Source organism: Brienomyrus brachyistius, chromosome 16 (assembly GCF_023856365.1).
Source record: "Brienomyrus brachyistius isolate T26 chromosome 16, BBRACH_0.4, whole genome shotgun sequence".
In the NCBI taxonomy this organism is placed as follows: Eukaryota; Metazoa; Chordata; class Actinopteri; order Osteoglossiformes; family Mormyridae; genus Brienomyrus; species Brienomyrus brachyistius.
This window is the reverse complement of record NC_064548.1, coordinates 7,291,290-7,311,392: the sequence shown is the minus strand read 5'-3', so window position 1 is coordinate 7,311,392 and position 20,103 is coordinate 7,291,290. Positions and strand designations below refer to the sequence as shown.

General features: G+C 44.8%; 1 protein-coding gene across 1 annotated transcript in view; it reads right to left on the bottom strand.

Moving 5' to 3' along the window:
- Nucleotides 1–2,209: 2,209 nt before the first annotated feature.
- Nucleotides 2,210–20,103, bottom strand: part of LOC125709741 (parathyroid hormone 2 receptor-like) — a 41,570-nt gene continuing 23,676 nt past the window's right edge. Inside the window, exons 7-13 of the mRNA XM_048978492.1 lie at nucleotides 13,372–13,525; nucleotides 11,675–11,735; nucleotides 10,743–10,809; nucleotides 6,672–6,766; nucleotides 5,012–5,150; nucleotides 4,046–4,087; nucleotides 2,210–3,635 (exon numbers count right to left, since the gene is read on the bottom strand). Coding sequence (XP_048834449.1) covers nucleotides 3,255–3,635; nucleotides 4,046–4,087; nucleotides 5,012–5,150; nucleotides 6,672–6,766; nucleotides 10,743–10,809; nucleotides 11,675–11,735; nucleotides 13,372–13,525 — 939 coding nt within the window. The 3' untranslated portion in view covers nucleotides 2,210–3,254. The remainder of the gene's footprint in view (nucleotides 3,636–4,045; nucleotides 4,088–5,011; nucleotides 5,151–6,671; nucleotides 6,767–10,742; nucleotides 10,810–11,674; nucleotides 11,736–13,371; nucleotides 13,526–20,103) is intronic.

The following is a 20,103-nucleotide window of genomic DNA, read 5'->3' as shown; positions in this document are numbered from 1 at the left end:
GCATGCAGGTGACCTTTGTGACTGAAGTGACGTCAAGTGCTGGCTCTACCTGAGAGCAGACCTCTGAACCTCAGGAAGTGCTTAGCTGACATTGGGCCATTTAACTCCCTTTAAATGATGAAAGACGGTGAAAAAGATAAATCACTCGTGACCTGATGAGAAAATGCCAGGGGAAATTCGCCAATTTGTGTCCCTTAATAGGCTGGAAATGAAGGACATTTGGAGTATCTGAGACACAAGGTGACATCACTTCCTGTCCAGATTGTGTCGGTCATGTTTTATTAGTCTTTAGTTTTTATTCAAGAGCTGTGTGTGTGTGTGTGTGCATGTGTGTATATATATACACACAGCTCTGGAAAAAATTAAGAGACAACAGCAAAATGCAAACAATAAAGGTTTCTTTGGTGTAAACAAGAATACTTCACAACTGCTGTGTGAAAATGAGAAGGGTTACAACAAAGAAAGATAGATTTTGATAATCTATTGACAGTTGGGGCATAAACTGTCATACACTCATGTGGGGTGACACGCGCTGGCAGACGCTGCCACATATCTGCGCCCTCAGAACGGTCGCAAGGTCGATCAGTCGTAAGTCACATAGGTCTACAGCAACCTGTAGTATTTTTTTAACAATGCTGCATTTCGCCACTACATTGCTATTTTAGAAAATAATACTGGAAAAGCTACAGCGTTTTAAAAGTAACTGGGCTAGTAATGAGCTGCTGAACAAAGTAGTTCAGTTAGTAGCATCACTAATTGTAGTCAGCTACTTCCCAACACTGATATTCATATATATGAATGAATCATGTTGAAGTGCACAAAGCATCTCCTACCTCCATGAGAGTGAAGACGTAAGAGAAAGAGAGAAACCAGAGGTTATGGAGCGATAATTGTCCTGTGCTGTATACAGGGAGTGTGTGTGTGTGTGTGTGTGTGTGTGTGTGTGTGTGGGCGGGGTTATGAAGTTGAAGCTTTAGCCTTGGTCTTTTCTGAGACTCAGTGTTAATGTCTAATTCACAGTGGCTGTGTGAAATTACCTGCCAATGAAGGAAATGGCCTTCACTTCCCGCTGCATGAAAACACCCCATTTAGGACCGATCTTTAAGCTCACCGGAGTATTTCTGGTGGAGCACAGGTATGTGTGTTTGTGCATGCGTTAGCGTGCTTCTGTGAGTCCCCACAAGGTGACAAAAACCCGTTATTTTGACATCGTGGTTTCTTCAGTCTGCACAAGACGAAAATGAATTTTACAAAAATTTGACACTGCAGTCAAGAAACTTCAATAGTCAAAAGTCTTGTATTTTGTTTGGTTACTTATGATTATGGTTAGGGATGGGTAGGGTTAAGGGCGTCATATAGGGATTACAGTTTTCCCCCGTATAAATAATTGGAGAGTCCCCAGGTATGGAAGATGCATGGATGGATGGATGGATAGATATAGATTTATGAATAACTGCTTAGGAAGATATCTGTGTTATACTGGAACAATTTGAGCAAAAGCTTTCTGCACAAACCATTCTAACATTTACTCTTCCCTGCCGGAAAGGCTGTCATATCCTGTTATTTTCTGACTGAATGGTGTTTATTCTGCCAAACGGCGAGTGACTAACAGAGCAGAATGCTGGTTTGTGCAGAAAAGCAGAGATGCTAGAGGGCGTGACCATATGATTCACACGTAAGGAGGGCATTACGCCGCGGGAAATGGGTGACTGAGCCTGCAGGTGACAGGCTGGGCATCCCTCAAAGCAACAAATCAGAAACTGATTAGCTCTGTGTGTTTCACTGATGGAGCCAATCACTGCCTTCTCATTTCGCTGGTGGGGGTGCACAGCATAAGGCTGTTAGCATCATTGGAATCTGCCATGCTGGACTCCTTTGGGTCCTGTTTTTCACTTGGAGGGGGAGAGGGGGGTCATGCTCTCACTCTCTGATCTGAGTCTATCATGAATACTGCAGTTAAACCAGCCACTAAGCTGAAGTAATTAAACAAGCTGACTATTAGCTTTCAAGCCCTAAGTTGTACTCATTAAATGTACAGGACCAGCATCGGTCCCTCACCTGATCACTACACTGCAGAAACATTTAAGCTTCAGGTCTTGGGAAAAGAGTTTTGAAATTAATAGTGAGATTTTTTTTTCCAGTGCAGTGATCCCGAGCAGGGTGCATGTACAGGGCCCACGGCAAACACACACAAACAAAGGAGAGCATATTGTACAAGCCAGAAAAATATAGTGGTTTATTGAGCTGCTGACCAGAGGGACATCAGCCGAGATCCCCTCACTAGCAGTGATACTCTGAGAGCTGTTGGTGGTCACAGAGATGCCAGACGGGGACCCTCACACTCCTTCCCCGTAATGCTCAGTGTTTACAGGCAAAGTTAAACAGTCGCCATTCATGTACTGCCAGGCAATGAGGACATTAGGATTTAAAATGACAGGAAAAAGCAGAGGACAGTAGTGTGGCTGTCCACCCCCCGCCTCACTAGGGGTCTATCCTGTTGGCATGAGGGCGTGTTTGTGCGTGATAGACTGTGCCTGTGTGTGTCCATGCACATGCCAATATGTGAGTGTGTGAAGTCCCCTTGGGGGCCCCTCTACTGGTCTGCGTGCGAGGACCTTGTGGGGCTCCTATCTCCATGTAAATGTGAGAGCCTTGTGGGGCCCCTATCCCCATCTGCGTATGAGGGCCTTGTGGGGCCCCTATTTCCATGTGCATTGAGGGCCTTGTGGGTCCCTATCCCCATTTGCATGTGAGGGCCTTGTGGGGCCCCTATCCCCATTTGTATGTGAAAGCCTCGTGGGGCCCCTATCCCTATTTGCATGTGAAAGCCTTGTGGGGCCCCTATCCCCATCTGCATGTGAGGGCCTTGTGGGGCCCCTCTCTTAAGGTGCATTTGAGGGCCTTGCTGGAGTTCCTCTCTCCATGTGTTTGTAAGGGCTTCATGGACCCCCCCCCCTCCCCATGTGTGTGTGAGGGCCTTGTGGGGCCCCTATCTCTGTGTGCATGCAAGGAACTCATGGGGCTCCTCTCCCCATGTGCGTTTAAGCGCCTTGAGGGGCCCCTATCTGTGCATGTATGTAAGGAACTTGTGGGGCTCCTCTTTGCATGTGCCTGTGAGGGCTGTATAGGGCCCTTTTTCCTGTGTGTGTGAGGGCCTTGCAAGGGGGCCCCTCTCTCCATGTGTGTGTAAGAGCTTCACGGGGGCTCTCTCCCCCTGTGTGTGTGAGGGTCTTCTGGGGCCCCCCACCCCCATCCTATATGCTCTCCTCCTGGTCGGCCTCGGCCCCACGGGGCCCACATGGCGCCTCCTTCAGCGAGATGTCGTCCACATGCCCAGCGCTCTCGTCGCGCTCCTCGGGGGCAGATGCGGGCAGGCTGTCGCCCTCTGAGCCACTGAGCACGCAGCCTGGCAGGGCAGCCTGGGTGGTGGCAGAGCGCCCTCCCCGGCTACGGTACACCTGGCTGGAGAAGAGGGCGGTGGAGCGGGAGACAGCGGCCAGCTGTGATTGGCTGCCGGCACTCTGACTCAAGCTGGTCAGTACAGAGCCGTAGCGGTATCCCCCACACCGCACCGGGGCCGTCCAGTCGAAGGCCAGGTTCCACCTCGTCCACGTCTTCTTGATTTCTGTCTGGACCTGAGAGTCGGGGGTGGGGCGGGGGGGGGGGGGGGGGGGGGGGGCACATACAGCGTCTACCTTGTTTACAGTGTGAGGAAGAACAAACCAGCTGCCAGAATTAGCACCACCTGAGAACTTAATTGCTTAATTAAGTTAAATGTGTCATCTGGGGGTGTCACTACTCTCCAGTGAGGCACTCGTGTGTCTCTCTGCCGCGTAGCTGCTCTGCTCTGAGTGCTCAGGCAATCAACAGGAGACACAGATGCAGGAGAAGATACAGAGGAAAGTGTCGCGATGTTAATGGGCCCCCCGGTCTCGTATCGACACAGAAGTGTGGGGTGTGCATAGCGACCACTCTCAATTAAGGGCCACGTGGTGTCTGAGTGGGGGGCAGCTCATCTGCCAGATGTGGGATCGGCGTCTCTCACCTCGCCGTTGCAGTAGCAGTAGATGATGGAGACGAAAAAGCCCTGAAAGAGAACATGGAGGGGAGGGCAGTGAGCACACAAAACTGGAAGGTGACTCACAGAAGCGACTGGACAGAAGCGACCTTTCCGGAAAGGTGGCCTTGACGACTGAAAGTTAACGGGTAATGAAGCTGCTCATCGGCGGGTGCCCAAGAGTGGGCGTGAAATGTGAACGCCATCCCCGTCTCCGCCATAGTACTCCGCGGCACCAGAGAAGCACCTCTAGAGGCGCTCAGAGGGGTGACGGACCTTTCTAAAAAATATTTTAAATTCAAGGCTACAACTGAGTAAAGTGAATCATCAGTTTTGATTGTGAATGACAGCGTACCAGGGGGCTGAGAATTGTAAGTGTTTCCAACATACGATCAAATGCTGCAGAGGGTCCTTCTCTTATAAATCAAATGGCTCGGCCGATAGGTGAAGCATGTTTTATTGCACGTGACGGTGAATATCCAGCCCCATTGCCGTGTGCCTCTACTCAGCTCTGGGAACTTTCTAGAGAACTTTTTTATATAAGGAGGAAGAATGAGCTGGAAGGAATACGGCCGGTATGGAAGCTCCAGCAGACCCGGAGGCAGATGGGCTCACAGCTAAAAAGACCATGTTAGAGAAGAACAGCACGTCCTACGCTGATGCTTCTGAGCTGGACTTCCCCGCAGAACCAACATTCTACTGAGATAAAATTAAGAACTGTAAAAGCACATGATTTGGTGTAAATTTGCATTTACTTTTTTTTTTGCATGCATTTAGTCCTGTTCTAACTGCTGCTAATTCATGTATTATGTTGATGTTGCAGTAATGGAGTGTGACGATATCGTGCGTGACTTCGGACGTCTTCCTGCTATTCTGGCAGAAGGCCACCAGGTGGGATGAGTGGAGAATTTCACGCTGGATAATGGTCCGCGCGATGGCCAGCAGCACCAGTACCTGGAAGGAGTTGAAGAAAAGCTCGCAGTACATGCGGACCTCCCAGGCGACGCCCTTGGCTGTGTGCGGCATCCCCACGAACACGATGTAATGCACCCCGAACACCAGCACCAGGACCAGGGTGGACTTGGCCAGCTTCCTGAGGGAGACACATGATACCGTGAGGAGGACTCCCCCGGGCGTCTGCCTCACATGTTGATGCCGCTCACTGCGTCCGTGCCCTTTGCTGCCCTGTATCACTGTGTTTGCCCTGTGTGACAATTCCAGGCCATCCTCACAAACACGCAGGGACCTGCCACACAGCACGGACCGCCCTCGGGCTCCATCGACGTATTGCATGCCAGCAAATGAAACGATGCTTTATTTACGTGAGTCCAGGTACATTGGAATGCTTCTTGGCTTCATGCTCTCCTTTTGTAAGACATGCATTTTTCAGGAGGCTGAGCACAATGCTCAATGGCTCAATGGAGATTTGACCCTTCTGCTGAGATTTGAACCAACAACCTTCTGATCACAAGCCTAACTCATTGTGTGCAGTCAATCATTTCAAATCAAAAGGCATGTGGAGAGCACAAATCAGCATAAAGCTGGAGACAGCTCAGCGTTCCGAACAGCACCGCTCAGCCAAACCGGGACGTGACGCATCACAGTCCATCACCGTGAATGCTGCCTGCCGCCTCGCCAGGACATGCTGAAGGGGCAGGAAATGACATCACTGCTACCTCGGGGGACCTCTATCTTTGATGAGTCACTGTCACAGCTCTGAACTTCTATTTTTGATACATCAAAGTTCAATTTTCTTGTTATTTTGCTGTGTACTAAAAACAATGTTTACTCACAGGAGTAAAATTTATTGATTTATACAAAGAGCATTTTTGTATGACTGCTTTTCATATAAATGCTAATTTTAAAAATACACCCTATGTGAGAAATGAGATATTCAGCACTAATAAATGCATCAGTATGTTATTGCCATGGTTAAATCCACATTCATATTATCCTCCTGCCCTTCAATTTATCCTGCATTCATTCATTTATGTCTATGAAAGTATAACAGGCACTCGGAGTGGGCCTCCTGGAAGCTGGATCCCCACACATGAACATGCACACACACACACACACACACACACACACACACACACACACACACGTACGTGCATATCGGGTAAACATTCATTTCTATTAGCTATTGCTAACTATGACAACCTTAACCCCCACCCTGCCCTAACCATAACCATAACCAAACCAAATACAAGAGTTTTTGCAATTTTACTTTTTTCATAGCAGTCACCGATTTTTATTAAATTGAGTTTTCCCTTCTGAGTATATTGTCTCCCCTTAAGGTAAGGTATACCCGCTCGCACACAAACACACACACAAACACACACATGCACACACGCACACATACACACACGCGCGCGGACGCACGCACACACACACACATGCACACACGCACGCACACACACACACATACACACACGCGCGCGCGGACGTGCGCACGCACACACACACACATGCACACACGCACGCACACACACACATGCACACAAGCATGAACATATTCACACCCAGACATACATGCACACACACATACGCGCACATACACACATATGCACACTCACACGCACATGCATACAGACAGACACACATATACACACACCTGTACTGCTTTCTTGTGTCATAGTGCCCTGCGTTGGTCTCCCGGATCTTTGTTGCAAGCACCCGTACAATATTTACAAATAAGATGAAGTTTAGCTGAAAGAAACAAGAAAAGAATATGCATTAATTTTAGCCCATTTTTGCCGTACGTTTCAAATAGCTGCCAATTTATTTATTTCTTTGTGATCATTACATTACATCATATTTTAATCATAAAAATTTCATCACAACGTTATAGCACAGAGAGCTATGCTGAGGTCTGAAGTGCATTTGTCTGCAAATGAGACCTGTGAACGAACAAACAATGTTTTATGACTGCAGAGGGACAGTGACAACTAGCAGCTGCTTGCTAATAAACCCAAGCTTACTACCTACCCAAATCCTGAGCCCAAACCCTACTACCAGCCTGACTAGTAAAAAGCGCTGGGCATTATTTCCTCCACCCCCCCATCTTTCCATCCCTCCATCCCCCACTCCTCCAATGCTCCACCCCCTCATTTCTCCATCCCTCCGCCTCGTATTCCCCATCCCTCCATCTCCTATCCCCATCCCTCATTCTCTATTTCTCTATCGCTCCATCCTCTATCAACACATTCCCCCATCCCTCCATCTCCATCACCCCATCTCCATCTCTCATCCCCCCATCCCTCGTCTCTCCATCCCCCAGCTCTCTATCCCTCCATCCCCCCATATCACTCCATTACTATGACTCCTGAATGCATCATAAGTGTTATCTGCTCAACCCATCGCACTGATGATATGGAACAAGGTTATTATCATTACAGAGAACTGACAATGTAAAAAAACATTTTCATAAACTGAAATAAAGATATGAAAATAAAAAACTACAACTAAACAAAAACTATAAATTGTTCCTGAAATGAACTGAAATAAAACAAAAACAAACATCAAATACTTTCCGTTAGTGTATTTAATACTATTTAGCTAAAGTAATGACTTGTTTATCTTTAATTGCCATTATAATAACACCCGTTACATGTTCTGCCCCTTTTGAGTTACATCATGCGAACTGCATATTCTTGTAGGATCCTTTAAACATCAGACACATGAAATAGCTCCACAGCTTTCAGTAAATCCTTAGAAGTAAAATTACTAACACATAAAATTAAATTAAAATATATAAAAAGTAAACAGAAATATACCTTTAAAAAAATAATAAAAGTGAATAAAACAACACTGAAAACTAATTAAAAGTCAACTGTATTTCAAATGAAAATTTAAAATAATATAATAGGAAAACTAAATAAAAAAAATCTGAACTATAATATCACTGGTTTGGAATGAAATCCATGTCAGGAAGATCTCACCGTACATTTTGGTTTTTTATTATACTGCTACTGAATTCACTTAATATACATGCTGCATTTTCGCCTTCACTCAGGGACTGTAACCGGGGAGATAAACAAAAGGACATGGATTCATTCTTCCCCATGATGGTCACAATACTGATATCATTATATTAATTATACATTCAACATCTTTAAATGTCTACCTGGTTACCCCTCTCCATACTTTCCCTGCATCTTGAAATATCAGTTCTGGATGAATCGTACGAGTCACTCTTTGGATGACCAGTTTTCTGTTGGGGGGGTTGATTTTTATTGGCTTGTGGGGAGCCCGCCCCTTCAGCGAATGCAACCAATCCCCTTTGTTTCACATATAATTCAAACCATGGTGAGAATGTGACCATATTACCATATTACAGGTCTACTCCTGCAACCGGAACTTTGTGGATTTTAATTATATGCATGATCTCTTCCGTTTTATCAGGAATATTGCTCTTACAGCAGGCTGACACATTCACAGTATTATATGAGTGTATAATGCTAATTGCTAAGGAGTGGAGGCAGGTAACAGACAGACTGTTCCAGGCCTGATTATTGTAATGAAGATGCTATGATTCATTTGTTTTGTTTGTGCTCTATTGCACTGCATTGTAGGGCACGCTACAGCAGCTGCAGCCTTTCAACGCGAAGCGTTAATTGACTGCAGTGGACAATGACAGTGATTTTGGGCGAACATACTTGGAGATTTTAAATACGCACAGCATTTTTCTGCAGTTTGAAGCTACCCAGGAGCCCCGTGATTCTGAATTATTCAATGCATCTAAAATGAGAAGGAAAAAAGTCCCACAGGGGAAAAATAACATTCAAAAATAACGCATTCATGTTTCTATCTGTTCAGTTGTTATGTGTGCCCTTTGGATAAGTTTGTGTTCAAACTCGATTTCAATTTCTTCATTAATCATTTTACAACTAATTTCTGTTAGATTTTAGAGGAAAACAAGTTTGAATAATATACAACTGCTCCACGGTAGAGCCTATAATTAAGAAAAGCAGCTGAAAGTAATAGCTAAACGACTTCAGACATGAACATGATTCGTTCAGTAAACTGATGTGTGAATAAAATACAAATGAATGTAAAGATGAAAAATTCCAACAGCATCCACCACAGCCAAACAAATACGCACAGTTATCTGAGAAACATTGCTATTTGGGCATCTATACTACATTAATATTGGAAAGTATAAGTGATGTTTTAAGGCTAGTTGTAATGGTGGGGCGTGGCACAGGCGGAAAAAAGGTGATGATCTACGGAGCAGCTCCAAGACAAAAAGGCATTTTTTAAAGAACTGAACAGAACTCGAAGGGGAAAGCAGAAAATAAAGGGACCATGTGGGGTCAGAACAAAATGGGAGCGATAATGATAAAAGAAGGAACCGAGGTGGAACCATAAATCAACATGCTAGGGAAACCGGCCACACAGGAAACAGAACAAGGGAAAAAAAACAAGCAAGGCTGTAATACGCAGAAACTAGTACAAAGCTGAAACAACCACACGCCTAACACACGCAATGGCTAACTCAGGAACAGAAAGCGGGCACTTAAATACATACAGGCAATCAGGCTAACAAGAGACAGATGTGGACCCTAAGAAAATTACCCAAACAGCAAAGGTACAGGACAACAAGCAACAGATGGAGAAACTTACAAACACAGGAAACTAGCAAACTAGGAAGCATTACCGAACACTAAGAGTTACGAGGCTAGGAGAAAAAACTTGGAACAAAAGCAGAACCGAAATTAAACGGAGCACAAGTAGGGCAAATGAAAACAAGCACACAAAGCAAAGAGGTACAAGGAAAACAGAAAACAATCAATACAAACAGTCATGATGGGAGGGGGTCAGCCTCTGAGGCCGCAGATGTAACCCGCTGAGCTATGGAGCAGTTTGGGAAGCAGGGAAACATACTACAGGAACGGGATAGGCAGTGACACGGGGACAAAACACTTGGGATAGGACCAGGAAAGCAGCGACGCTGACAGCTAGTGCCTAATCCTGCCGTTGGCTTACTATCTGACACTCAGAAAAAGCCTTGCTTAAGCTCATGGTCCGTGTTCCTTTGCCTAGACCATTAAAAAGGTTTCAGGCAGACCGGCAAACTGTCACTGATCCAATCAGTTCCAAGCTAGTGGGCAGAACCCATCTACACCCAGAAGGCAAGCCCATACAATGGCTGTTTATAGACCAGCACTGGGGGGGGGGGGGGGGGAGGTAGTTTTTTGCTAACTGTCTGCTGCCTGCCTAGAATAGAGTATCTTTTGTGGACCATCTGATGTATTCGTTTTAGATCATTTCTATTGTATGTTTCTAGCAGCTATTAATAACAATGGCAATTTAATCTACTGTGATAGGGGAAGTAAAGTCTTGCATTGAACATACAAACGCAATCTTTGGAATGGAATTTGAGCCATAGAAAAGCTTATAATGGCCTTCATATGTTCTGTAAGGCCTGTTGGAAGCATCAGTGGCATTTACCACCTACTCATACCATGGATTTGCATGGGACCCCTGGGGTTTGGGAGATGCTGAAACATCATGTTCTGCTACACACCTAGTTAGCTACGATCTTCAGGGGGACGCCAAAGTGACGTTTTGAATTGGACCACATAACCAATAACCCCACCCTTGGTTGGAAGAGCCCTCCTTCAGCATGATACCAGATACACAGGTGGGTTTGCAGAAGGCTGCAGGTGCTGAGCTCACTTACTCCAATGGCGGTTAAAATGGGCACCTGGTAGATCCATTTGATGTTTCCTGCGCTGAGCTCCCAGCATCTGCAGGGACACGGATTAGTTGGGTTGGGCTGGGTTAGGGTTTTCCAGAGGTGGAGATTTCAGGTCCAGAGAGTACAAATCCAGACCAAGATTTTGTTTCAACCAATTAATTGAGTATAAAGAGTCACAGTGACAGAGGCCTCAGCCAGTTGGCTGAAACAAAATCTTGGTCTGGATTTGTACTCTCTGGACCTGAAATCTCCACTTATAGGGTTGTCATTGTGGCAGAGGCCGTGGTGCTTCTGCCCCCCCAGTAAATTTTCTTGAAGGTGCCCAATCAGAGGAAGACCTGACAGAATGAGCTGCCCCCCCCCAGTGAAGGCTAGCTGAACAGTAACAGACTGGCTTACACATTGGACGCCTTCTCGCCCTCTGAAACTGGGACAGAAATCCCCCGCACCATCACTGATGGCCTAATGGACAGTTCCAACCCCACCCCGCATGCAGGGGAGCCAGACCTGAGCAGAAAAACTCACTACAGCAGCACTAAAACTGTCCACATTTCCCTCCAAAGTTACACAAGAGTCCTTCTGCATTCATGTGCATTTTTGATAGGAATCATGCAGGGTTCGGCCTCTGTGTGAAACTGCAGAAAACAAGGAGGGCACCAGCTCTCGAGAGACACAGCCGTGCGTGATGATACCTGACATACTTATTAATAGACGTGACATAGCTGTCATAAAGAATATGGACATTTCTGGCAAACTTCCACAGTATATATAATTCGCAAAACAATCCTAACGTCAGTGAACATGTCACACGTTTACATATTGGATGAAATACAATCTGCCTGTAATCACTCTGGACCTGTTCCTGATTCGTTTAAGACCCGTCCAACAAATATGGCCGGTAGCGTGTCTCTTACCTGGCGTCGGCCAGCATTGCCCGGACGATGGCCCAGGCCGCCACAAAGACAGCGGGGACACCTGGAACCAGAGCAGTCACACCACAGGAAGACCTCAGAGATGCAGGACGGGACGCATCACAGCTTATGTTGATGAAGGTGACAGCGAATGTCACGCCCCGTCTCAGGAACTGTTGTCTTTGTATGGTTTTGGTTCTGCTCTGGAAGTGCGACTGAGCCAATATCTGCAGAGCCTCACTATCATAAAAACTTCAGTACTGGGCCGTTCGCAAACATGCCGTTAGATGAGAAATATAAGACTGACATTAGAGCACAACAAAACTTTTCCATCTTATTAAAGGAATGAGACTGAATAGGAATTTACACCAAATATGCCTATTTAATGTTTGTTTTTATGACAGAAATGTAAAGATATTGGATAACGACCAATGAACCCCGCTAGACTGCATTTCTTAACAGAGAAACAGAAACTGCAGATGCTTGTGAGACGGTGATTTCTGTGAGGTCCTCCCCTAAAGCTGGGGTGGGTAATCAGCATTTCAAAGACAGAAGCTCTCTTGTTTGCTGCGTATACCACATCAAACGGGGTGAGCAGACCTCTGCAGGCACACACCAGTCGTTATCCTGCCCTGCAGACGATCACAGACTCCCGAGAAGCACCGGGCTCGAGTTTCCCTTACAGCTAATAATGACCGATTATGTATCAACAGGGTGTGAAATGCTAGATTGTCATGTGCATAGAATGATCCGTAGCATATCGTCAGACTTAAAAACGCTTTTGCTTGTTCTTGTGCTTTTCCTCTCCTCCCTGTGTGTCTCTAGAGGTCTGCTTCAACCCCCCCCCCCCCCCATCCAGTCTGAACACCTCCCCACAAACGTCAAACGTGTCAAAACTCCCCGTTCCTCGCCATGGCGACAGAACCTCACGCTAGGGCTGGATAAACAGAGTGTACTCAGGACATCTCCGGCTCGTATGATCTTACTCATCACGAGAACCTGGGGGTCTGTGGCGCGTAAACATCAAGCCCCCCGGTGTGACCCGGACGGAGCGCCGTGCCCAGCCTAATGCGGGGCAATCAGAGGTGTGCCAGAAGATTCTGGCTTCAGTGAAGTGAAGTGGGCGGTCAGACAAACAGCCAATGAGTTTGCGTGTCCCACCAGCAGCTTACTTCAGTGGAAAGCTCTGTAACCCAGCATGCAGTTCACACAGGCGTGGGGAGGTGGCGCCTTGGAGCACAATGGCAACGAAAAGCCGGAAGCCATTCACAGTGCCTTTCTCAAGGAGAGCAAGTTTAAATAACTAACAACACGGACATCACATGCCTCACTTAGGCTACACACTTTGCAACAAGTCGATGCCAATGACAGACATACAGATGCTGTACGTTTCTCAGTGAGTGAGGCAATTCTAGGACTTTTTAAAAGTAAGGGACATTAAAAGGGCCAATCTTATTATTAGCCAATGACATGTTTTGAACTGGGGGACAATCAGCTTTCAGCTGAGTCCCGTGCCCCAGTGGCCCCGCCCCTGCACATGCTCCTTTAGTTAAGCAGCATCTGAATTTGTATTGGTATTATATGAATTGAATAAACCTGGTAATGGGGTGTGTAAGAGTCAGGGTCTGTATATGCTGCTCCTGTCTTTCCCTTCTCTCCCCCCATGATGCTCTGGGGTGGCACGTGACCCCCAAACTCACCCCAGCCGACCATGGTGAACCACCACAGATACTTGGTGTCCGAGAAGAAGGCCATGAAGATGAGGCTGTGCAGGTACAGCCCCTCCACCAGGATCCAGTAGTAGTTGGTTGCTAAGAAGTAGATGAAGAGGAGGACAGTGATCTTGCAGCCAATCTGCAGGAGGAACCAAAAGACAAGAAAAGATGGGCTGTGTGTGGAGGTGCTCCGGACGCCTGCGGCAGCCAGCTTTGCTCAGGATTGCTGGCCAGGGCTCTCTTCAGTGCCTCCACCCCCCCCCCCCCCCCAAAACACATAAACATTCAGTTTCATAGCTGGCTGGGTCCAGGTCTTCATTAATGAGGGCGGTGTCATTGGGTTGGGGTTTAGATGCAAGATTTTAGATTTTAAATCAATATAAGCAGACAATAGACTTCCTTTGGACCACTCCTTGTTGCCATGTCTAATAAATTGTCATTATATCACGTCAGTCACCCTTGATGATCAGTAAACTGAACATTAAATAACCCTTTAAATGTTTGCTTGCCACCTAGGGGGCCCTTGGGCCTGACTTGGCGTCATGTGCTGATTTGGTAACACTGCCTTTCACTGTCATGTTTTAGACCGAATTCCCACCCATGAATCAATAAGTCGGCATCACGAGTTTTAATGATGTGTTGACAAGCCAGATCACTCAATCTGTTGAGAGTTTAACATTAGAACAGATGGAACTTAAGAGTAACGTCATAAAAACTAGTAAAAATTTCTTCTGTTCTGCCAAAAGTTACTGTTGAACTCGGGAAAGGCATTGCACAAACTGAAAGATTCAGGGGGAGTTTCTATCCTCATGCCATTAGAATCCGTGAAACAGTGACAAGTCTAATCTCCTACCCGCCCAGATCCCACACACCTTAAGTCTGCACTTCAAAAGTCTGGAAGCTTATATGCACAGTGCCACTTTGTATGCTGTTCGTTTTCCATGTTTGCTCTACGTTCACTATTGCACACAATGTACAGGGTAACTTTGTTGCCCGTGTACATTATCCCACTAATGTATCGTAATCCAGCCTCTAATCTCTTGTTTATAATTTCTTATTTAATTTTATTTTACATCCATCCATCCATCCATCCATCCATCCATCCATCCATTTTCCAAACCGCTTATCCTACTGGGTTGCGGGGGGTCCGGAGCCTATCCCGGAAGCAATGGGCACGAGGCAGGGAACAACCCAGGATGGGGGGCCAGCCCATCGCAGGGCACACTCACACACCATTCACTCACGCATGCACTCCTATGGGCAATTTAGCAACTCCAATTAGCCTCAGCATGTTTTTGGACTGTGGGGGGAAACCAGAGTATTTTATTTTACGTTTTCATTTTATTTTACATTTTATTTATCTTCCAGGATTGACTTAGTCTATTAATGGTTATTTATTATTTAAACACCTTAATTACCAGTGAAATTACTGGCTCTTCTTTCCCCACTTCTTTCTACTGCACAGTGCAGAAGCGACTTAGCTGGCACATTTCACTGCATAACCAGTGTGTGACAAATAAACAATCTTGCATCTTGAATTTTGATATCTAGTTGGACGGCTAGACGAGCACTCCTTCAGTTCCCAAACCTCTCTGCAGGGGCACCTCAGCCATTCCATGTATGTAATAAATTTCACGAACAACTCACTTAATTAATTAGTTAAAAAGGTGAAAGAAAACATCGATTAGCTATACAAGGTTTGCTAGTGGTCGAGTCAAAAAATACACGGGCGTATTATACGATTGCTGCAAATAACGGGGTGATTTTTGCTAAGGTGAAACACTTTGACAGGCATAATAGTATAGTTTTACACCAACATAATAATCATTTAAACATCATTTTCTTTGGCTGCCTACAATTTTTGGACAGTACTGTATGTGCATAAAAGGCAGAAAGGACAGAAAGGCAAGTGCAGAGAGTGTTTAACACAAAAAGCTACAGTGGTGATCAAAATCAGAGGACAAGAGACATTGTTGTAATGTACAAAGTCACAGATTTTCTGAATTCAAAGATATTCTAACATGAATAAAGGAGATGTAATCATTTCATCAGTGAACGCTATGCCACATCATAAAATAAATGGTTTAAACAAGACATTTGAGAAAGACATGCGATGAAAATTAGAGAACGATTTGTTATACTTGGCAGTTCTTGCATCTAATCTGAAATATCTGGCATCCCCAGTCTATCTCATTACATTGGTAGGCATTATGCAAGGTGGTGGACCTCTTCAAAGCACCTGAGACCCTGTGACATCAGGTTGTTCAGATGAAGGCTGGAAGAGAAGCTAATCATTACAAGAGCTTCATTTCTTTAATACTGAAGCTGTACAACAAATCTAAGTCATTCTAGTACCAAAAAAGGCTGGTTGTCCACATATGACGAAAGCACATGTAGACAGGATGATGGGAGATCGGTTCAACAGTTGGAATTGCTCACCAGACTAGATCTGGGCAGGACAAGAACTTCTTGAACGTCTTGGCAGGGTGTCACCATCTGGGACAATCTGGACTAAAAGCCCATTCTGCAGTGGTCCAGCCACTCATCAACAAGAATACTGCAAAAGGCGAGACTAGTCCTTTGCTGAGGAGCATGTTGTGTGGACGGAGTAGGTGTGGGCATACGGCTACATGCTAAGGTGAATGCTAGCGAGTATCAGAACCTCCTTCAGCAACATGCGGTTTCTGCCCTTCGAGTATCATCCAGTCAGCCAGTCATTTTTATACAAGACAAACCACCTTATCACACTGCAAATCAGGTGAAGCAATTCCTCAAAGCTGAGAACATCAAGGTCATGAAACGGCCTGCTCAGAGTCCTGATCTGAACCCTATCAAGAATCCCTGGAAGGTAATTGACAACAAAATTATGGCAAACAAACCCAGTACAGTTGCCAAATTTTGGAAGAAAAGACTGGAAGAAAATAAAGTCAGAGCAGTGTGAGAAAGTGATTATTTCTTGTGGGCGCCGATGTGCTAATCACTGAAAGCAAGGGCCTCTACGCTTCCTATTAATTCCTGAAAGCAACCATCAAAAAAGTTGACAGAATTCATTTGTAGACATTGATGTAAATCATTTGTTAGTTCTTCTACAACTTTTTTTTTTACCGTGCTCTAATTTTAATTGCATGTCTTCTTCAAATTTCTTGTTTAAACCATTTATTTTGGGATGTAGCAGAAGTTTCACTTCTGAAATATGATTAAAATGCATCTGCTCTGTTCATAACTCTGAATTTGGAGAAGCCGTGATTTTGTGTATTACAAAAATGCCACTCGTTCTCTAGTTGTGATTGCCATTGCATATAATATGCATATCTAACTTTTACCCAAATTCTTCATGCAAGTTTACTTTTATAGTTAGTGGAGGTAAGTCAGAGCAAATTTTAAATCATATTTATAGATAATCATTCAGAAAGAGATTTCAATTCATTACAAAGAGAACAGGCAAGTACAAACCTAAAAGTCTTCATTAAATATATGAAAGAAAATGACCCAGCCTAACCAACATGGCAAAAACAATAAAGAAACTTATCCTTAAAGAATACAAAGACAAGAAAACAGATAAACGAAAGCTGACTCCACTCTGCTTCAACTTCAAAGGATAACTACAAAAGTGGAATGGAGGAAATACGAATGGAGGAAAATGGTGCAATGGACAGAAGGAGAACAGCAGAGACGTGGTTCACGTGCCTGTGCTGTAACATCTATTGTTTCCTGTCAGGAACTTATGGAAGACAGTGGAGGGAGGATCCAGCTCAAATCCCCCCAAAGGATCATCTCTGCAGAATGCTTACACGCTTTCTGGAAATTGCTCCCTTCAAACATTCCCCTCTGCAGCGTGGGCCTGCTTCTCTTTCATCCTCTCTGCTGATCGCTGCACCTCCTCCGACGACAGTTGAGTTCTCATTCAAAAGATAACACCTTGTGCTCGGAGGAGGTATCACGTGCATCCCTGTCCAAAAGCTCCTGCACCCCCCATGTACCAAACCCCGTTCAGCATCGTCGCTGAAGCACAAACACAGTGCGGCTCCTTCACAGCCATAACGATACGTGAAATTCCCTGGAAATGCACAGGACAAGCTAATTACCACAGAGACACCCGGTGGGACCTGAGCTTTCATATTCCCATATCCGAGACTCTTCTCTACACCAGGAATGTTGCTTCTTAAAACAGTTTCACTCTTAGTAATTGTCAGGGTCAGTTCCTGTTGTCTCAGTCTTTTGTGTCCCTTCCCTGTTTGGCCAGCAGGGGTTAAGAACATAAGAACATAAGAACTATACAAACGAGAGGAGGCCATTCGGCCCATCAAGCTCGCTTGGGGAGAACTAAACTAATAGCTCAGAGTCGTTAAAATCTTATCTAGCTCTGATTTCAAGGAACCCAAGGATTCAGCTTGCACTACATTATCAGGAAGGCTATTCCATACTCTGATTACACGCTGTGTAAAGAAGTGCTTCCTTAAATCCAGCTTGAAATGTTCTCCCGCTAATTTCCACCTATGGCCACGAGTTCGTGTATTTAAACTAATGCTGAAGTAACTATTTGGTTGAACAGCATCCAAACCTGTTAGAATCTTATATACCTGGATCATGTCCCCCCTCAGTCTCCTTTGCTTGAGACTGAACAGATTTAGCTTAAGTAACCGTTCCTCGTATGACATTCCTCTAAGACCAGGAATCATTTTTGTGGCCCTACGCTGCACCTTTTCTAAGGCCACAATGTCCTTTTTAAGATATGGTGACCAAACCTGCACACAATATTCTAGGTGAGGTCTCACCAAGGAATTGTATAATCTTAGCATTACCTCCCTGGACTTAAACTCCACACACCTGGAGATATACCCCAACATCCTATTGGCCTTTTTTATTGCTTCTCCACACTGGCGAGAATGGGACATGGAAGCATCAACATACACACCAAGGTCTTTCTCATGATCAGCTACCTTTATTTCAGTGACACCCATGAAATACCTGTACTTTATATTTCTGCTCCCTAGATGGAGTACCTTACATTTATCAACGTTAAATTTCATCTGCCAGGTATTGGCCCAGTCACTAATTAAATCAAGATCCCGCTGTAGCTGCTGAGCCGCTAATTCAGTATCTGCTACACCACCCACCTTGGTGTCATCTGCAAATTTCACCAGTTTACTGTATATATTGGTATCCATATCATTTATGTAAATTAGGAACAACAGTGGTCCTAAAATCGAACCCTGCAGTACCCCACTATGAACGCAAGCCCACTGTGACATTGTGCCTCTTATAACTACTCGCTGTTTCCTATCTGTTAACCAGTTATCAATCCAGGTCGCTACGGTACCTAAAATACCTGTCGCTTTGAGTTTAAGTAGGAGCCTCTTGTGGGGGACAACATCAAAAGCCTTTTGGAAATCTAAGTAGATGACATCATAGGCCTTCTTATCATCAACTTCCTGAGTCCTGGGTTGCTAGCTGACCTGTCCCTCCTGTCAGTCTTTGTATTTTCACTTGCTCCCTTTCAGCCACATGGCTCCATGTGTTGTGCATGTGGCTACCTGCAAATCCCTTTGCTGCCTGTTCGAATCCTGCCTCCTTTGTTTTTTTGTTTTGTTCCCTAGTGCTTCATTCTAGTTCCTGTGTCTTGTGATTTGTATTTGGTTTTGGTTTCATACTTTGTGCCTGTGCTTGTGTTTCTGCCTGTCTGTTATTCCCCTCCTGAAGTTTCCCTTTCCTTGTTTCTGTCAGTGTCTTAGTTTTCCCCTCCCAGTTCCCTGAGTTAATTATTGCCTGTTCTTCTGCCTGCCCTTGTGTGTTTTCCTGATTGCTTGTTGTCCTGCACCCTCCCTCATTGGTTAATTGTCTATGTGTCACTCCTGCTGTCTCGTTACCTAGTTCCATTTTCATATTTAAGTTCCCCCTTTACTTTTGACCCCTCGTAAGCTGTTTTTGTTTAATAAGTATTTCTAGTGTCTTCCCTGTTTCTTAATGAGTCCCCGGTTGTCCTCTGAGCCACCAGTGGGTCATAAAGTTTCTGCTCCCCGCCTGCATGATGCCACCCCTTCGTGCTAAACCTGCCCGGATCCCTGACAGTAATTCAGCATACATCTGCACTACACCACTTTCAGGCACATTAAGTGCAGAGAGCCCAGGGTTTGTATTTGTATCTGAATTTGTTGAGGCAATAAAACTATTTATATTTATATTTGAATAAAAGTGGAAATAGGTGTAACAATCCAGTTTTTTTTTATTGCACTTCTATTGCACTAGTTTTAGAATATTATAGTTAAATAATATGTGTTAATATGTGTGGTTCAATAAACTGTTACTAGGTTTATGAAAACCATAAACCAATATTTAAGTGTTCAAATTATAAACACTATAAATCATTATTATAATAAACATGTATGACATCTACATCATAGAAAATAAAATTATTTTAAACATAACATTCAGTCCCTAGCCCACATTCAGACCAATAAATGAAATTCTAAGCACATAAATGCCTGTGTGGACACTGTGACCCCCACCATCCACCCTTACTGGAGGATGCTAAATAGACAGAATATGATGCACTGTAAGCCAAGAATGAAACCTTAATCAAACCTTGACTAAACTGATCTGATCTGGCCCCTGATACACAGAACACAAGCTCGGCTTACATTCTGTCCATTAGGACATTTTATATTCACTGTAAACATACAGCTAACATAGTTTACTGCACCTATTCTTCACCTGCAC